Genomic DNA, 19,791 nt, shown 5'->3' with positions numbered 1-19,791 from the left:
ATTATATATGTAAATTTACATATTAATATTGAGTTGATCCTGACTTTTTTGCTCATCCTACTTTAATTAAAAGTGCCCTTGATTTTTTAAAAGCTTTACCGAGATTGTACCTTAAACCAATGAACATGCTCCGCCTGGAGCTCAAACATTTCAGGCAATAACCATGTTGGGCGTAAATCACTGCCATTCAGAATCAAACAGGTGGGGGGGTTGTGGGTGGTGGAGTGGGCGCGAAAGGGAAAGGACAGCATCCAGTGGCAACAAACAATCCAGAGGTAAACACACCGACCATCGCCGTCGGCCTCAAAATTGAAATGTGCGTGTGCATCGAAATTGCGTTCGAGAGCACTCACCTCAAAGCTCCGCTCAAGCCATCCAATCGCCCAATGGGAACTAATTGTGTTTGTGGGTGGCAGCGGGCTGGAATAGGTCAAAGGTCAGCAGCTCGGTTCTCTCCCATGACCGAGTAGTTCACCACCAGCCAAGCGAGGCCAATGTTCCACAGGATCTGACACATCGATGACAGAATCCTGTGGCAGATGAAAGTTGGGTGGGTTGGATATTTGGTGGCATGCCACTGGGCTACGATGCAAATTCGATTTCGTCGCTTGGCCTTGTGCTGGATATTGAATGCCAGCTGATTGCTGCGGTTTGTCGTGGCGAATTGCAATTCAATTCATTTGAATTCGATTTCCTCAGTTGCATGCATTTGCGTGCATTCATCGCATAAGTAGAATAGTGTCGAATAGTGTTCAGTGATTACTGATGCACCCACACCTGCCCAAAAACCCACCTGCAACAAGGGTGCTGATCCGACCATTTCGATGACACACAATTCATTTCACCAGTGCATTTTATTAGTAATCCCCGTGCTTCTGACTCACAGATCTTAATGAGTAACGCCCTGCGTGGTCAGTCGAAAGTGCAGTTTGTTTCACATTAGCACTAAACAGGTCATAAAAACTATATCTGATTAGAGTTTATCAAAAAACTGAATTATTTACTTTTCTAGAATCCCAAAAGCATTCTTCTTCCTGTGGCCTTTGACCAAAAATACAATGTAAATACACTCAGAAAAAAACACCGTGGTAAAATCAAGTACAAACAAACTTGATTTAACATTTTAAGAACGTTCCTACTGGAATGTTCTTAATTTGAGCACATGTTGGACTTAAATAACGATCAACTCTATAAATTCCTAACTTTTTATTCTGAAAGTGCTCAGTAAACTTATAAGATTAATGTAATTTGAATATATATCTTGATTTTTAATTTATAGTTTCCAATTCCATTTTCTTTTACTAGCATATAATAAAACCCAATTTAAATTAACAATATACATATGTATGTATATTTATTTAAGAATTATTCGTCTATAAATCATGCCTGGAACTTTCTTACTTTATAAATAGCTCGTACTTGTTTGTTGTACAAATATGACTAGATTTAAGAATATTTCATACTTGATTAAAGACCGAAAGGTTCTAAAAACGTACTGAAATCGGTTTCTGTCTTAAAAATTCGTACTTGAAAGCTGTATTTTGTTCTCGAGATTGGGATTTTACATGCATGAAAAATACTCGATTCAAGCACGAAATACTTCATTTTTTTCCGAGTGTTCTCACAATTTGGTTGCCTTACTAAATTGATAGAGAAATCAATTTTAAAGGCATTGCAAAACATATTGGGCAAATGCGATTTGGTTTCAACCGCAGTTCTTAGAATCTCAAAAGACACCTGCCTGCCTTATCAGCCCCACTTTTCACCCTCCTTGTATTTTTTGTTGCAATGGTTGTCTTATGCGAACAGCTTTGGCCAATATAATAGTAATATTTTCCAATAGTTTAAATCATATGCCAAATAAAAACAAATATAAGCTTTTGCTCTTTGAGCAATACGTTAATTTTAGTACCAGCTTAAAGAAATAGTTAAAAAAAAGATTTTAAGCACCAACATTTGAATGTTCCTAATAAGTTATCTAATATTCTTAATAATTTTCTAATATTTTAAATTTGTAGACATTAAAAGGAGACATTCAAATCGTTAAGTATGTCTTGACATTCCCAAGCTACTATTATTTTGGATGCAACTGTATATGTGTCACATTGAGTTATTTTCAACGCAAATTTTCGAATTTATTTTTCGAGCATTGGCCGCGTCTGTTTTTGATGGCCCGAAGGTGAGTGTAGTATGGTATGTTGTGGTATTGTATGGTATGGTATCGTATGGTATGGTATGGTATGGTATGGTGTGTGTGTGGAGTGTGCGGCAAGGGATCCCCCATATGCATTCCCAATCGCATTCCTTATGCGCTGCTTTTCAGCTTTTCTCTTCCACATTTCCTCTCTTCTGTTTCTCTCCATGTGTTTTTGGTCTCTTATTTTTTGCGCTCCTTCATTTTATGCTTTTTTTTTTTTTTGTATTTTGGACATTGCCAACGATGGCATTTTTGTGGCCTAAATTCATGGCAACAGAGTGGTGAGCTGAGAAGGGGGGTGGGGGGATGTTCAAAGGGGGGACCAGGGGTGGGACAAAAGGGGGGGGGGATGGGGAGAGGGGCTGCACTGGTGACTGCAATGTGTCAGCGGCAGTTGCCTCTGAATGAATCTGTTTACATTTTCCACTTTGATGTCTTTCTCCCTCCGACTTTCCACCCGCCCTTTTCCCTCCCTCCCCCTCCCAACACCATCTCGTTTTTCCATTTACTACAAAACAAGCCACCCACCCACGAAATCTTCTCATTACCGTTTGATAGCTGATAACAACCTCAAAAGAAGTGACCAAGCCAAAGTGGAGCGAGAAAAGAAATGGGAGAAAGGAGCCTGGCAGAAAAAATGATATGAATTGGGAATGTCTTGTCAAGATGCAAACTAGGACTGGAAATAAATTCGTTGAAAAACATTTAATTCTAACTAATTAAAAAATATGTATTTCTGGACAATATCAGTTATTCAAGTAAAAATTTTCAGAATTCACTTATGTTTAATGCTGCATAAAATATAACATAATATTTGAGTTTGTTGTTGTATATTGTTGAAAAGTTTTTGAAACCCATAAAATCGAATTTAAGTCCCTTGATTTTTTTTTGTTCAAAATATTGAAAGTCTAGAGAGATATTAGCGAGAGATATTAGAGATATTAACCTACTTAAAACGAATCCAAAAGAATGATTTAACGAATATGATGTTTGGAATTTCTTCTAAAAACTTTAGGACTGAAAATTTATCGCAGCTTTTTTAAAATACCTTTTATTAAGAGATTTATTCCTTTTTCTTGTTCCAAACTTAAATACTCAGCGCTTTAGAAGCCATGGGTAATATACAAATAATATGAAAGGAATAAAATGAAGTCACTATACATAGTAAATAGAAAATGAAGGGTATCTAAAAGTATGCAACAATATTTTTTAAGTCCCGAAGTAAGGTGGGTTCATTCCGATACGGATGCGTCGATCTTTTTTCACTACACTCTTAGATACTCCTATTTACAATTATGTAAAGAAATCGTTCGCCTGTAATTTTATTTCTTAAACTGAAGTTTTCCACTTTGTGGTCCTTTTTTTTCGAAATCCTTGTGTAGCGGAGCATGTTTGTGAAGGAATTCGGAAAATGCACATAAAAAGCGATATGAACCATAAGCATCTAGGTCATTTTTTGTGATATTATTGCAAAAGCTCGACCAATTTTTTCTCAGTGCAGGCTTTTACCAACACATGCTTAGGAGCACCGTTAAACGATGACGAAGAACACAGCAGCAACAAGAACAAAAAGGCAAGAAGAAGCAGCTAAAGTTGCAGGCAGACGACAACAACAATTGCAACAACAACAGCACAAAAACAACATATCAACTGGCTGCCAACCTCTTCTAATAAAAAAAATGAAAAAAACCGAGACAACAGCACAGCGGCAGCTAGAAAATTGTTCAAGAAAATTCTTATAAGAAATTAGCAAAAACGATGACGACAGCAGCAGCGATGCGATTTTGCCGTTAGCTTTTCCCCCCATTTTTTCCTTCGAGTTTTTTAGTTGGGTGAAGTGAAACGTCAGAGAGGGAGAGACAGAGAGAGAGCGAACTGGACCACCGCGAGAGAGAGAGGAAAAGAGAGAGCGCGAGAGAGAAGCCAAGGCGCGACTTGCAGCGCGGCAGCAACAACGAAAGCAACAGCAACAAGAGCAGAAGCAGCAGCCAAAGGCGAAAGACAATTGCAACGCAACCGATTCGATCAGGCGACAAAAGTGACCATAACGATATCGATCCTTCCCCTAATCTCCATTTATAAATAAAAATAAGGATCAGGACACAGCGAAATGTAAAACCAAAAACCAAAGTTCGTTAATAATTTATATGTGGTTACTGAGGAGGGATTTTTTCATATTCCTCTCCAAACCACCCCAAATTATAAAATACAAATTATGTTAAAAATATAAAATCAAGAGCAAAATTCAATAATAGTTCATAGTCTATTCCTAATAAAGGATTTTACTATATTTCTCTGCAAAGTAGGGGAGTGGCGTTAGGATAGTAAGAAAAATTCGGTCAGACATAGCAGCTATAAATAAAAAGGCATCACCATTAAAATGGTTTCATTGAAAAGCCTGTTCTTTTCTTACTTTTCTTACACTACTTAAGGTAAGCTGCAGTCTTCGAGAAATGTTGCAATATGTCAAAATACTTTTTTAATTATCCTTGCCCCAGTATACATCTTGGTTCCTCGAGTTCTCTTTGACAGGTGCAATCACCACTGGCATCATTACTGGCAGTATTACTGGGACCATATGCTATCTATTTACTTCAACAAAATCCGTATTATCAAAATATTGCATTTTAACTATCCTTGCCACTTGTTATGAGGCAACAAAACACTCCCTGTTTTGAGTGGTTGCCTCATAACACTAAGAACGAAGAGCACAAAAAAAAAATAAAAAAGCGGTACGCGTTAGACACAATATTTCGCTTTGGAAAGAAATACATTAAAAAATCTCACGAGCGTCCAATAAGTCTCTCGAACAGAATGAAAATATTATATTAAATCTGGCATTCACAGAAATTAATCCATAACTTCTTCATCTGATGGCGTTTAAGGCTCAAATTTTTGGTATCCCCCTCCAGTGTTCTAAGGTATCTTCATTCGTTTAGTCGCTATTGCCACAAACTATCCTTGCTTCTTAACTATCCTAACACCACTCTTCACTTTCCCAAATTGGAGATACGAAATCCAAAACCGAAATTCGGTAAAATATTGTAGATGTTTACTGAGAAAGGACTTTCCCCTATTCCTCTCCAAAGAACCCCAAAGTTGAAATACGACATAAGTTAAAAATGTGAGATCAAAAACCAAAAGTCAATCATAATTCATGGGTGTTTACTAAGAAGGGTTTTTCATATTCCTCTCCAAAGTAAACCATATTTTAGATATAACTTGTGGTAAAAATTTGAAATTCGGTAAACTAACCCAAATTGAAAATATGACTTGGGTTAAAAATGTCAAAATAAAAACAGAAATTAGTTTATACTAGGGTGTCTACCAACGATTTTTTCATATTCGGAATTTTAGGCCAACTTTCTTCGAGAATATTCCACGAATAGATGTACCGCGACCCTTTTGTCGCCTGCACCCGTGGACGAAAGAGCAGTTTTCAGTCTCCAACTGCCGGATGCTTGGGCCTTAGCTTTTCTCGCTGCCCCACAACGACTACGGAATATAAATGTATATTTGGGAGGGGGATTGAATAAAAAAGGAAAAACCACACACACACTCGACGAAGGAGAGCAAAGGCAATGGCAAAACAAAATATTGCAGACACAGAAGCGAGCAGGAGACGACTAAAAAATGATTTTGTTGTTCATAAATCAGTTGCAATTAAAATTAACTGGGGGAAGAATGCAAGGCTTATTAGATTTGTGGTCAGCGGCAGTTCGACTGCTCGCAGTCGCCGTCGCAGTTGGCGTCGCAGTCGCCAGTAGCCGGCACGCGAGTGCATTTTTTACTCTTTTTTTTTTTGTATTTGGGGTGGGGCGCGCGAGTTGCACTTGTGTTGAAATTGAAATTGCTATTGCATTCTTGCACATAATTGACACACACAATAAAAGAAAACGGAGAAAAATATGTTTCACATTAAGGCTCTTTCCTTTCTGCACACTCGCGGCATTTGTTTAATAACAATCGAACAATCGAAGGGAAGAAAATCTATAGTAATTGCCATATAATTCATATTTTGTTGTTGTTGTTCTACAAGTGCCGCATTTATTTATTTATTCACACAGACACGAACACGAGTGGCGCACGTTACGTATACGCAATGTGTCCGCTGTTTTGTTGTTACGCCCTGCATCGTGTTGATGACGTACGAGCATCAGCATAAGCAACATCGTTAGTCACGTAATTATCGGCATCATCATCATCATCATCATCATCGTTCTGATTTGTTGTTGCGGGCAAAGAAATAACAAAAAGAAAAACAAAAACAATAACACCCATTATCACGAACACGCGCAGCCCACGTTACGTATACGCAACGTTGCTTGGCCCAGCATCTTCATTCATTTTTGTTGTTTTTTGGTTTTTTGTTTTTTCTTTGTTTCTTTTTTGTTTGTTACCCACGAATTCGAGCGATTCTGAGGCATCGCCGTCGCAGTCTCAGTCTCTCAGTTTCGCAGTTTCTCGACTTCTCAGTCTCAGTCTCCGTTGCCGTCGACGTCTAAATGCGAACTAAAAATGGGAGAAACATTCCGTCCGGGTGGAAGAATAAAAAGGAAGCAAGCATAAAAGAACCCAGAATTGAGAATCGAGCATCGAGAACCGTGAACCGAGAACCGAGGAGAACCCACCAAGCACCAAAAAGGAAGAAGAGCCGGCACAAAGCGGACGGAACGCGGCCCAAAAGGCAAGCGCCAAATCCTTTTTAGCTCTCTCGCTGGCTTGTTATCGCCGCGTTGGTAACAGAGACGCAGCAGCCAAAGAAAGGCGGCTTGAGTTGGAGTCTGAGCTCTCGCGCTCTCTCTTGGCCTCTCTCTCTCTCTCTTTGGCATACATACAAATGCAGCGTGAGTGTGTGTGCAGTACAATTAGGGTGAACCTTCATAATCTAGCTGCGCTAAACGATGCATCAGCTGTATAACTATGTATGTTTGTTGTTATAGAATATATATAAGAAGTTCCTAAATATAACTTTTTGCTATCATTGTTAGACAAGAAAAATAGACTGAACAATATATTTTATATTCAGGATTTGAACTATATGATTCAAGTGCTTAATTGCTGATGCATCGTTTACTCAAGTTGATGGTAAGCTAGGAAACAGGTTATTTTGCTGCAGTCACCAGAAAAATGTAATCGTTTTCAAAGTCGTTGGAGAATTTAAAGAACATTTTACAAGTCCAGATAGTTGTTCAGGCTAAAACTTTGTTCATTAAAATAAAAGTAAACATATGTATCCTAACTATGCTACCAGCTATTACATATATTATAATGACTGACATTTAAATTAAAATCAAAAATATGGATTTCATATCTTATGCACAATGGAAAAACCAGAGAAACAGGTTACTTTGCTGCAGTCACCAGAAAAATGTAATCGTTTCCAAAGTCGTTATAGAATTTAGTGAACACTTTACAAGTCCAGATTGTACAGGCTAAAAATTTGTTCATTAAAACAAAAATAGACATATGTAAATAACTATGCTACCAGCTATTACATATATTATAATGATTGACATTTAAATTAAAATCAAAAATATGGATTTCATATCTTATGCACAATGGCAGAACCAGAGGAAACCAGTGACAGGTCCACCCTGTCGTGCACTGTGTTGCGTGTGTGTATGTCAACACGGATGAACGAACGTCAAATAGAACATGTGCTAACTGTCAGCGCAGCGCAAAGTACAAACACTCACGCGGACATGAATGAAGGTGGGTGGTGGGTGGTGGGGGGCTGGAGATGGAACGGAAATGAAGATGTGACTGTGAATGGGAACCCCCCGTTCTGCCGCCCCATGGAACTAGGGGGGATAGCCTACTTAAAGGATGCACCCGACAAAGGCGACGACATCGACGCCGAGCACAGATGATAATAATTAATGAGTTCGGACGAAGTCCGCCTTGCTTTGAATCAATGGGACGGAATAAATGAGTTGGCAGTAATCGATCCTGCGAATGGGGAAAATGCTAAATTAATCTATCTTATCTAATTGATTTTTTAATTTACATGCCAATGCAATTTTAAAAATTGTTTACTATTTCATACCAAACTTAGAATGTTTTTCATGTTTTTTTAGGTAAGATCATAGCTAATCAATTTTTTTTTAACTTCACCTTTACCAAATAGAAACAGATTTGTACATCCTGTAGTTGTAGGTTTATCATAAATATAAGAAATCAAGTAAAAAGCAGGGGAAGACTTCTGAATTTACTATTTTACTACATTTATTATTATTATATTATTATTATTATTATCAAAAAGAAACAGATTTTTACATCCTATAGTTGTAGGTTTATCATAAATACAAGAAATCAAGTAAAAAGCAGGGGAAGACTTCTGATTTTACTATTTTACTATATATAAAATAGTCTAGTATTCCAGGTAAGATCATAGCTAATGCATTTTTTTAACTTCACCTTTACCAAATAGAAACAGATTTGTACATCCTGTAGTTGTAGGTTTATCATAAATATAAGAAATCAAGTAAAAAGCAGGGGTAGACTTCTGATTTTACTACATTTATTATTATATCTGTAAGTGAGAAATTTATCAACGTGACCTATTCGATTGGTTGACGACAAGCGATGGCATTTCGATCATATTAATTTAAATCGATATGCTGTGCTTTTTTGGCGCCGAAAGGCAACAAGCCACAGAGCACGCCCTATCGCACCCTTTTTCATCTCGTGTGAGAGAAATGCGAAATAAAAAATATGCTGCCTGCTTTTAGGCGCTTAAGCGCAACTTTTGTAATATGCATCATGTCTGTGTGCGAGTGTCTGTGTCAGTGTGTGTGTGTGTGTGTGAGAGCGTGTCTGTGTAAGCCGAAAGGTAAATGACATCAATGGAGGTTGGCTGGCTCCTCTCAGTCGCTGCCAGGCAGGCCTGCTTTCTTTTTGCCTGCATTTCGTTTCCGTTTGCTGCTTGCCTGCTTACAGTTTCCGACTGCGGCCGGCACCAATACAAGCGCAAAAACACACCCAAACACACAGACACACCAACACACATGCAGCGGAGAGGCTTATTGGGCTCGCGCCTAAGTGTATGCAGCTAAAAAAACGATTGTTCGTATCTAAGGATATTCGCAGGTCAACAAAAAATTAACATATTTGGTATATCATCGATCTTTTTGGTTAAAAAAAATATTTTATCATCCTGACTTGATATGATATTTGCATAGTTTTCTATTTTTTGGAAAGGGAATGTTATTAATATATGAATGTAAAATGCTTTATATTCCCAGTCACATTAACATCGCTTCTAAAAACGTTTTTAAAAGTTCCGTAAAAAGATACGAAATGTAATAATATTATATTTATTTTTTCTGTGTACGCAATGCTTCTTGTCGTCGACCGCAAAAGGTGAAAGATGTTCAAAAGGGCTTGAAGCTAGGAATAGCGGAAGGAAGGAAGCCAAAAGGACATCGCCAATCCGCACACATCTTTGCCCCCTTTTAATAACTAATCCCTAAGCCACAGGCCGCTTTTTCAACCCCGCCCAAACTTTCCCGACGAAAACTATTAGGCAATTTTATGCTTCAAACTTTTTTCCGATAAGAACTCAATTTTTCGCCCATTGTTTGAAAATAATAGATATGAAAGACAATTCTAAAAAATTCAACGGGAATCTACCTCTTTGTTAAACTATGACAAATTGATTTTAGAATCGAAAATTAACCAATGTCTGGCGAGTGCAAGATGCGTCTCATTTTTGTAGTACCAAATTTAGGAACCAATTAAAAACTTATAGCCGCAGATTTAGTTTCAAGAAGTTCATAGCTCCCAAGTTTTATATAAGATTGGTATACACAAAATAATATGTTCTAGCTTTTAAAGATATTTTCGAGATAATTATGATCACTATTACTTGTAAAACATTAGATTAAGTACCATCCTAATTCAGTTATACATCCATAACTTGGTTTTTTTTGGAATACATCCAAAAAACATTTGATATACACCCCAAATATGTCCCAGCGCACAGATAGTAATCACTTATATCAGGTAAATATTAGATATTTAAAATTTAAATTACGATATAACCCAGTTGCATGTAAAATCCATCCACAATTATCTTATATATATGTCAGCACAAATATAGGAGGTAACCAAAGCTATTTTGATAACCATATATGTATAACTCAGCCCAAGGTTAGAATCCACTTATCTTATATGATTCATATAATATGATACATATGATATGTAATAATATCATATCATAAGGTAACACATAATATATACTTATATTATCTATCACTTACCACTGGGATCATGGTGTGGTGGCCCAACTCCTGGGCCCGGTTGGTGTTGGTGCTGATGATGGTGGAGTGGGCTTGGGGCGCAGAAGGCGCTCGACCCGCCTCCCAAAGTGGGCGGTGGCATGCCCACACTCGAGGGCGGTGGATAGGCACTGGCGCGGTACGACGGCGGTGGTGATCCCACGTCGCAGCGCTCGGGAGGCACGGTCACCGGGTTGGGAACGGGCACGGGTACGGGAACCGGGACCGGAACGGGTGCTCCCGGCGGCGGTCCATAATGACCTTGGGGCGGTGGCGGCGGTCCTCCGTAGTGATGTGGCGGTGGTGGCGGCCCTCCGTGATACTCGGCCGCCTGCTGGTAGTGATGGGCATGGGCCGCATGGGCGGCGTATTGATGCTGGTGGTGCATGTGCAACACCCCACCGCCTCCCGGGGCCAGCTGATGGGCGTGGTAGGCGGCGGCGGCCGCTGCCGCGGCTGCAGCAGCAGCATACGAGGGCGGCGGCGGTCCATGGTGCTCCGGCAGGGCGTGCTCTGTGTGCAGGCCGAGATCGGGGGCGTGGTACATCCCCGCGCTGAGGTGCTCGCCGGGCAGCAGGACATGAGGTCCTGTCGGCGCCGTGTGGACAGGAAGCGGCGGCGAGCTGTGGGCTGAGGGAGCACGGCAAAGGGGGCATTTCAGAAAGGTATATATATTAATATAGACTTTCAACAAGTATACAAAATAAAATAAGCAGGGGAGTGTAGGGTCTAGTGACGAACTATTTGTTAATTAATATTTCTCAAAAGTTTAAAAGCAGAAAGTTGTTAACTTCTTTTTTGCATATTCCTGTAAAAGTTCGTTGGTAAAATTCCAGCGGAGTTAAATACTACAGCTCTTGGCGTAAACCAATGTTTTTTTCATCTTTAAAAGGTGTAGGGTATGGTGGCAAACTGATAAATACACACTAAAACTCTATGCAGATGTGAAAATTATTTACTTTTCCTTCAAGAAAAGTTGAAAATGTACAATAATGGAATACAAATACAAAGTACAGTTAGAAATATGATAGTACCACTTTCATAAGGCGCAAAAGAAAAAGTGCTAAAGATCTTATTAATACTTGTATATATTAATCTCACACTCTAATCTTTGCTCTGGCACTGCTGAGACACATATAAATTAAATAGGTTTTTAAATTTTTGCTCCACCTTTTATGTCAAAATTATTTTTCGAACAAATTACTCGAATTCTTAATAATACTATTGTAAATACATGGTCGTCAAGATATAAGAAATCGACTACAATTATTTGGAATTTTTGACATGACGTCACATATGTAATTAGACTAGTTCGTCACGACACCCTACTCGTCACTTTACCCTACGCTACTTCCCTACACAATATATAATAATAATATATATATACACTGGTCGGCATATGTATTTTGACAAAATAAAAGTTAAGTATACTCATAACTTGAATTTACTTCTTGTAAACTATAGGCATCAATGGAAAGGTAATTTCAATGCCGTTTGAATGATACAATACATTTCTTTACCCATTCAGTACTTATTGAAAAGGACAAATTTGTGTTAATCAACTTTTAAATTTTTTTTTCAAACTTTTTTCCTCGACTTGAAAACTTAAACTTTTTGATGCAAAAAGTTTCTTCAAACAAAAATAATAGTAACTGCAAAAAGAATTTTTCAAAAATCATTTTCCTTATATTTTTTATGATTTTTTGAAGGTGACAATGTCGGAAAAAATTTGTATGAAAAAGAGAAAAATATGGCTCAAATGCCTGTTTTTAAGCATTTTCAAAAATTCATAAAAAATATAAGAAAAATGATTTTTGAAAAATTCTTTTTGCAGTTACTATTGTTTTTGTTTGAAGAAACTTTTTGCATCAAAAAATTTAAGTTTTCAAGTCGAGGAAAAAAGTTTAAAAAAAAAATTTAAAAGTTGATTTACACAAATTTGTCCTTTTCAATAAGTACTGAATGGGTAAAGAAATGTATTGTATCATTCAAACGGCATTGAAATTACCTTTCCATTGATGCCTATAGTTTACAAGAAGTAAATTCAAGTTATGAGTATACTTAACTTTTATTTTGTCAAAATACATATGCCGACCACTGTATATATATAGCTACAAAACTCATATTGAAAATATCTCTATATATATATATATATCAAGATGAGTTTTGTAGCTATATATACATAGCAAGGGGAATTTCTAAAACATCAATGATGAAATCATCTTTAGACAGGATGTCAGGCCTTAAATTGTTTTTAAGAGTGTCTAACAGTATTCTTGCTTATCATAATATATTAAAATTGGTTTATTTAGGTTCCTATCAAGCATGTTACACCAATTTCTAAAGGATTGTTGCAATTGTTCATTATAAATAAATGAAATGAAAAGGTTTTAAGGCCAAAATCTAGTCTGCCTTTGCCACTCACCTTCGCTGAGGCCGGAACTGGCTCCCGGTGGCAGCATGCTGGACAGGGCGCTGAGGGGCGTGTAGGACTTGGGCGGCTCCACTGAGCCGGGTCGCAGGACGCGCTCCTCGGTGACGCTCGACTGGACGCGGTACTGCATCTTGCAGTAGGCCTCTTGGGCGGCTCCGTTGCTGGCGTTCACGTAGACGCCGGTGATGGTCACGTCCGTGTCCTGAACAATCACCACCGACGAGGAGGTGGGCCGACTGCAGTCCTTGGCGTCCTTGGTGCTGGCCGCCGAGTCGCGGTACCCGGTGGTGGTTATGGTGGTGTCCGTGTTCGTCTCCTTGGTCTCCTTCGAGTACTTCGAGTCGTTGCTCTCCTCGATGATCGAATGACTGGACATCTTGCCCACCGCCGAATCCTTCGAGTCCTTTAGCTCGTTTTCCCTCTCCCTCTTGCGCTCGTACTCCCTCTCACGTTCCCGCTCCCGCATGGATTCCTTGGACTCCTTGGGCTCCTTCTTAATGTGGATCGCCTCGGCCTTCAGTGCTGCCGCGATTGCTGCCTTGCTGGTGGTCGTGGGCATGATATCCAGTTCGTCGTAGCTTTCGAAACTGCTGCAATCGCTGGCCAGATTCTTGTCCAAATGACGCTCCACCTCGTAGGTGGCTGCCACAATGGCGCTGGCATTCAGACTGGCCATTCGCTTTCTGGCCAGGATGCCCTTGTAGTCCCCGATCAGCTCCTCGGTGAAGGCGGTCTTGCGCTTCTTTGGTAGCTGCTTCGGTGGTTTGGGCTTCTCCTTGGGTTCCTCCTCATCGCTTTCCTCCACCTGGACCTGCTTCTTCTTTCGCTTGGCTTCCGTCTCGTAGGAGGCGGCCTTCTTGGGTGGCGCCTTCTTGGGCAGCTTCTTCTTTTTGACCGGCGGCAGGGGCAGCTGGAGCTGCAGTTCCTCCGTCTCGCTGTCGCTGTCGAATTCCCAGTGCTTGCCCACTCCCCGGCCACCGGGCACGTAGCGGAGTTCCCTTCGCGGCTCCGCCTCTTTGGGCGCTGGAGCACTCGAAGCGGCGGCCGATGGAGCAGTTGAGGTGTGCGGAGGACTCACGGATCCCTTGTCCCTGTCCGTATCCCCGTGACGCGGCGAATCCTTGTGGTTGTCATCGTCGCTCCCGTCCAGCGTTCGGATTCGCGGCGGTTGCTGCGTGGCCTTTGACAGACCCAGCTCGTGTGCAGTGCGGGATTCGTTTTCGTAGAGGCACTGCACCTTGGCCAGGGCATTCAGCGAGGCCATGCGGTGCCGCTTGGGCCCGCTGTAGGCACTCAGCTTTCGTTCATCCTCGGAGGAGCTGCTCTCGGCGGAACTATTGCTGGCCGGCGGCTCCTTCGCCGCGGCGGCCTTTCCCTTGCCCACCGGCTTCTTCTTGCGGCCCGCAGGAGCGGGCGTTGGAGTGGCCAGCTTCCTCTTGGCTTGCTTCTTGCCCGCAGAGGTGGTGGTGGTGGAGGTGGTGCTGCTGCTGGTGATCTTGGATGCTGGTTCGGACTGCTGTGCGTTGCTCAAAGGATCTACTTCCTTTTCCTTCTCCTTGGGTTTCACCTTCAACTCCTTCTCCACCGATGGCTTCTCCTCTTTCGTGACCAATGGCAGCTCCTCCTCATCCATTTGGGTCGTCTTGGCCTTCTCTGGTCGCTCGAACAGCTTTAGCGGCTTGTTATCCTCATCGGAGAATTCGCGTAGCTCCTTGAGCGAGGGCAGCACCATCTTGATGGGCTCCTCGTCCTCCGATCCCGACTTAAAGTCGTATATATCCTTGGCCCCGCTCCAGGAGGCCAGCGGTGCCTTCTGGTGCATCGCCTGCTGCATCCTGCCCTTTGACCCCGCCGACGTCTTGGTGTACTTCACCTTTGGTCGCTGCTTGGGTGCACCTGCTGGTGGTGGAGGCGGTGGACCTGGATGAACTGCCTCCGTGGCAGTGGTTGTGGACGTGGGCGTAGGAGTGGGGGTTCGAGTGCGAGTAGCCGTGGGCGTTGGTGTAACCGTGGGTGTGGCCGTGGGCGTTGACGTCGCCGTGGGCGTGGCTGAGGGCGTCGGCGTGGCCGTGGGCGTGCTAGCAATCTCCTCCAGCTCCATTTGCACGGATTCTGTATTGGAATCGGGTAAGCGGGAAGTGTTCTTCTGCGCGGTGGCTTCGTGACCAGCCAATGCCTTCTTCGGTTTGCCCATTTTGGCGGGCTTGGCAAGCTGCTCTTTCTTCGGCTGGTCTGCCTGGGCTGGTTTCTTTCCGGGATTCTTGGCCGCTGTCTGCTTGGAGCTGGCGGAGCTTGGAGCTGGCGTGGCTCCGGATGGTGTGGTTGCATCTTGTGCTGCTGATGATGTTGATTGCTCCACCTTGGCCTTTTTGGCCTGCTGCACCGTTTTCTTGTGCACCTTAGAGGCCAGAGATTCCTCTGGAGCAGGCGGCGATAGCTCCTGGTCCGTCTTGAGTTTGTCTTTCTCGGCAACCTTCTCCGTAAGCTTCTCCGCCACCTTTTCCTTAACCGGCTCCGGGGAGGGACGCACTCGCTTTACAGCCGGCATCTTGCCGGGATTCAGGCTGGATATCACCTTGACCGCTGCTGCCCGCGACTTGGTCTTGACATTCTCCGAAATTGAGGACTTGAGCACGCCATCGCTGAGTCGCTCCTCACCGCTGGGCAGTAGGTTGTCGAAGCCGTGGATCTTGATGTCCAGGCTCTTGAGCATCTTGTTAATGGCCCGCGCCTTGCCATCCTCGTGTCGCTCCTCGGGTGATAGTTTCAAGCTATTGGAGGTGGAGGCGGATGTGGAGGCGGATGCGGATGCGGAGGAGGCGGCAGATGATGAGGTGGAGGCTGTGGGCTTTCCACCTCCATCGGTGGCGGGGGCGGTCTGTGATCCCGATGAGCCCGTGGGATCCTTGCCTGGCTTCTTGGCTGCACTAGAATCTGCCTTGCTGGAGGACTTCTTGTCCTCCGCCTCATCGCCGCCGCCGGAGGCCTTCGTCGTCTGCTTCCCGGGGCGCTTCTTGCCTTGCGTCGTGGAGGCCGCTGCTGCTGCGGCCGCTGCTGCCGCTGCCGCAGTCGCCGTCGAGCGCTGAACACGGTCGGCGGCATTGGAACGCTTCTTCGAGACCATTGCAAAGGGCTGGGGCTGGGAGGGGAAAGAGCGAGAAACAGGGCGGTTTAATGAAGATGAAGTATTCGAAAAGATATAGCGACTACACAGAAAAAAAAACACAAGGATCAATTTTATATTCCCAATGGTAAATTTATTAGATATCAATCTTCTCTAAAATCGCAAAAGGAGAATAGAGACAGACAGCGCCTAAAATTTCAAAAGATACAAAATTTTTAAAAAGGATCACCCATATCTTATCATTTTTTTCTGTGTAAGAGAGAAATTTCAGGACCATCCCACCTTCACTTTTAGCTCTTCACTTTCCATTCGGTTTAACAAACCCCCACCTTTATTTTTTGTATACATGCATTTTTTTCCCCCAATTCAGTTCAAGTGGCCGCACGTGACAAACAATGAAAACGCCAGCTACAGGAAAGATGGGGGAATTTGTCGGGATGCACCCAGTTCTACCTATCGGTATCGGTATCGCCGAGTCTTAATACAAATATGTAAGCCCATCAAGGCGATATTAGGAACATATTTGAGTTTTATCTAGTTTAAAGCGTAATTTAACATGCGTATAAAAAAGGGCCCACGAGTTAACTGGTTTGTTGTTAAGGGGACAATTATTTAGAAGGTATCGAAGGTATTTGTATGCTTTAATATTCTTAACTTACTATTACAAAGTGTCGTTGTAAGCATTAAGGAGTTGCATAGGCTTTCAAAACAAAATTGTTTAGTCTTTTTATTTTTAATTCGCTTTATTACACTCCCATAACTTTAAATCGATCGGACCAATAATTTAGGTAGTTTGGCTGGCGCCACTAATTACAATAGCGTCTTTTATCGAAGCCTCGTGAGGAAGGGCGGTGGACTAATGAACTCTTTTAAGCCAATTTTCAAATTTTTCACGTTTGCATAATATAATCATATGTTTGACGATATTCTGAAAATTGTTAACAATTACTTTTAAAGCTATTTTTGTCGCCATTCAAAAAAAACTTAACAAAAAAATGTTGTGGGCAAACAGTACAGACATTCACACAAATTTTACTTTTTCAATGGGTTTCGAAAGGCATTTAATGGACCTTTCCATTGATGCTTACACTCTCATAAAGTAAGTTCAAATAATGAGTAGATTTAACTTTTAGTTATGTCAAAACAGTGATGGCCTCCATTGTACATAGACAAAGCTTCTAAATATTATCCAAAGATAAAGACTATATCGTAATACCTTAATCGGATTGATATTTCATTTCGTATGACTAAAAAAATCCTGCTGATTTTAGCATAACTTCTTTGTCTTTTCAGTTTTGCACAAAATTATAAAAAGTATTTTAACCGCATTTTAATTACTCATACAAAAAAAAGTAGTGAATTTTCTAAGCATTGCATTTTTTTAAGACTGCATCAAATAAGATGTGGAGCAAAAAAAAACTATTTTTCGTTTTTTGACGTTTAACCCAGTCTTTAAGCGAGTTTGAATATAAATTATAGGTAAATCTTATTCTAGACACTTTAATCTTACATTTGATACCTTGGTCCTTCAAATATTCCTTTTAAATCCACCGCTAATTAGCGTTAAAGTTTTAAGTACGGACTGCATCATTGTATATCTATTTCCCTGCATGTATGTACAGTGTACACTAGTCGGCATAATGTGACAATGTCAGAAACATTTTGTATGAAAAAGAGAAAAATATGGCTCGAATGCAAATTTCCAAACATTTTCTAAAAATCATAAAAAAAAACCAAACCGATTTTTGAAAAATTCTTTTTGCAGTTACTATAAGTTTTGTTTATAGAAACTTTCAGCATCGAAAAATTTTAATTTTCAAGACGTGGAAAAAAGTTTAAAAAGAAGAGTTTCACAAAAATTCGACATTTCCAATAAGTACAGAATGGGTTAAGAAAAGTCTGGTATCATTCAAACGGAATTTAAACGACCTTGCCATTGACGCAAAAATGTACATGAAGTAGGTTCAAATTATGAGGGTATTTAAGTTTTGTTTCGTCAAAATACTTATGCCGACTAGTGTGTGTAAATATACATTTCCCTTAGCGAGTGATTACTGTATTCCCTCCCACTGCGCCCACTCCTCACCTCCCTCTCCAACGATCGCAAGATTTTATTTTTGCTTTTTTTTTTTTGGAACCGTTAGAAAGCCCAAGTCACTCACCTCTCGCTCGCACCTTTGGTGGCGCTCGCTTGCCGTCCCGCTCGCTCTCACTGCGCTTTGGCCGCTGGTCCGCTGCAACTGCAGCTACTGCAACAACAACAACAACAACCGCTGGGGGAACGGGAACTGCAACTGCATGTGCAACAACAACAACAACACGCATGGGGAGAATGGCCAGCGGAGGGCACGTAAATCCGTTGGCCGCCCATCTGCCGACCTTTAATTTACGCCTTTCGCTGTCTTTTATATTGGTGTTTTGTTTGTTTTTGATTTTCTCATTTATTTAGTTTTTCTTGCCCACTATTATTTATGTTTTTTTGTTTGTTGTTGCTTCGCCACTTTGTGGTGGGGCTTGTTGTTTTTATTTCTCCCGTTGTTCGGTTTTCACTCGAAATTTGTGCGGCGCCTAAAAGATTGAATGGGTGTGAGTGTGTGAGTGGTGGTGGGTGGGGGGTGGGGAGAAACATAAACATAAACATTTTATACACATTTCGTCATAAAACTGAGAGGCGCATACACACACACAGGCACATTTGCACTCGCACTCGCGGTGTATCAACAAAAGAAAAGCCCATCTCTCTCTTCCTCTCTTTTGTACAAAAAAAAAACACGAACTTGAGTACGCACACACACGCACGGAGAGCCAGGTGGATTTCTCCGAATTTTCATTTATGATTTTTGGGCTTTTGCTACCGATGTTATCTGTAGTTTTACTATGTGTTACAACAAAACGAGGAAAAACACTTTTACGAACCCTCCCCCTCTCACGCACACACATCCACTACACCTTACACCCCACACACACGCACACACATTCACACAGCGAGCGTTTGGCGTGCGAAAACATGATGCAAACATTTCCTATTGGAAACCAATAATGCTTTCCATCCGGGATCGAAAACATCGCGCCCAAAATCAATGAAAACATCAAAGCGTAGGGCTCACTCAATAAACAAATCACAGGAAAAAAAATAAATAACCCAACCAGTGTGACCGCGGAATTATCGATCAATTATACCGTCCGCCGTAAGGAAATATACTTTTAATACCAGTTTAACTTTTGCAAATATACCGAAAATAATTGATGCAGTCACTCTAAGTATATCGGTTTAAATAGAATTATATCGATGTTTTCACGGCACTATCGATAGTCACGATTAAAATGGAGGGTGTACTGGCTAAAAAGTCTACACAAAAAGGTATGGCAACGCTGTCGTAGGGTTGTGTGTTTGCTTAAGCTATAAGTACTCTAAAGTGGCAGTACCGGAAATAAGGGAAATTTTGTTATGGTTGGGCTGATGTACTTGCTAAGTTAGGTGTAAACACTTGCTAACTGAGAACAGTGTACTAAATATCGATAGCAGATGTGCCATGACTTCGATTTGTTATCGAAATTTGTGGTGTCAACTTTTAAAAAAATACTTAACTGGTTTTCTTATTGATTTTTGACTTCTAATGATAGATAGAGCTGAGCAAGGTAGAAAATAATGTTAAAATGTGTTTTATATATAATAATTGATGATAATTAATTTTTTGTTGACATCCACTCCAATATTTAAATACTGTCAACCTGTCAACACTGTCAACACAAA

The 19,791-nt window shown here is 41.2% G+C and overlaps 1 protein-coding gene across 2 annotated transcripts in view; it reads right to left on the bottom strand.

The window, feature by feature from the left end:
- The window catches only part of LOC119558019 (chromatin modification-related protein eaf-1), a 48,776-nt gene extending 30,158 nt beyond the window's left edge, over nucleotides 1–18,618 (bottom strand). The window contains exons 1-3 of one of the 2 annotated variants that reach the window (XM_037871131.1): nucleotides 18,200–18,618; nucleotides 12,905–16,052; nucleotides 10,462–11,109 (exon numbers count right to left, since the gene is read on the bottom strand). In XM_037871131.1, the coding sequence (XP_037727059.1) occupies nucleotides 10,462–11,109; nucleotides 12,905–16,037 (3,781 nt within the window). In that variant the 5' untranslated portion in view covers nucleotides 16,038–16,052; nucleotides 18,200–18,618. Of the gene's footprint in view, nucleotides 1–6,597; nucleotides 6,677–10,461; nucleotides 11,110–12,904; nucleotides 16,053–18,199 lie in introns of those variants that run through there. The other variant, XM_037871135.1, reaches the window with a different exon arrangement.
- Between the last annotated feature and the right edge of the window lie 1,173 nt (nucleotides 18,619–19,791).

The sequence above is a fragment of the Drosophila subpulchrella genome, chromosome X (genome assembly GCF_014743375.2).
Source record: "Drosophila subpulchrella strain 33 F10 #4 breed RU33 chromosome X, RU_Dsub_v1.1 Primary Assembly, whole genome shotgun sequence".
NCBI lineage: Eukaryota > Metazoa > Arthropoda > Insecta > Diptera > Drosophilidae > Drosophila > Drosophila subpulchrella.
Note: the sequence above shows the minus strand (reverse complement) of the source record. Positions and strands in the feature narration are given on the sequence as shown.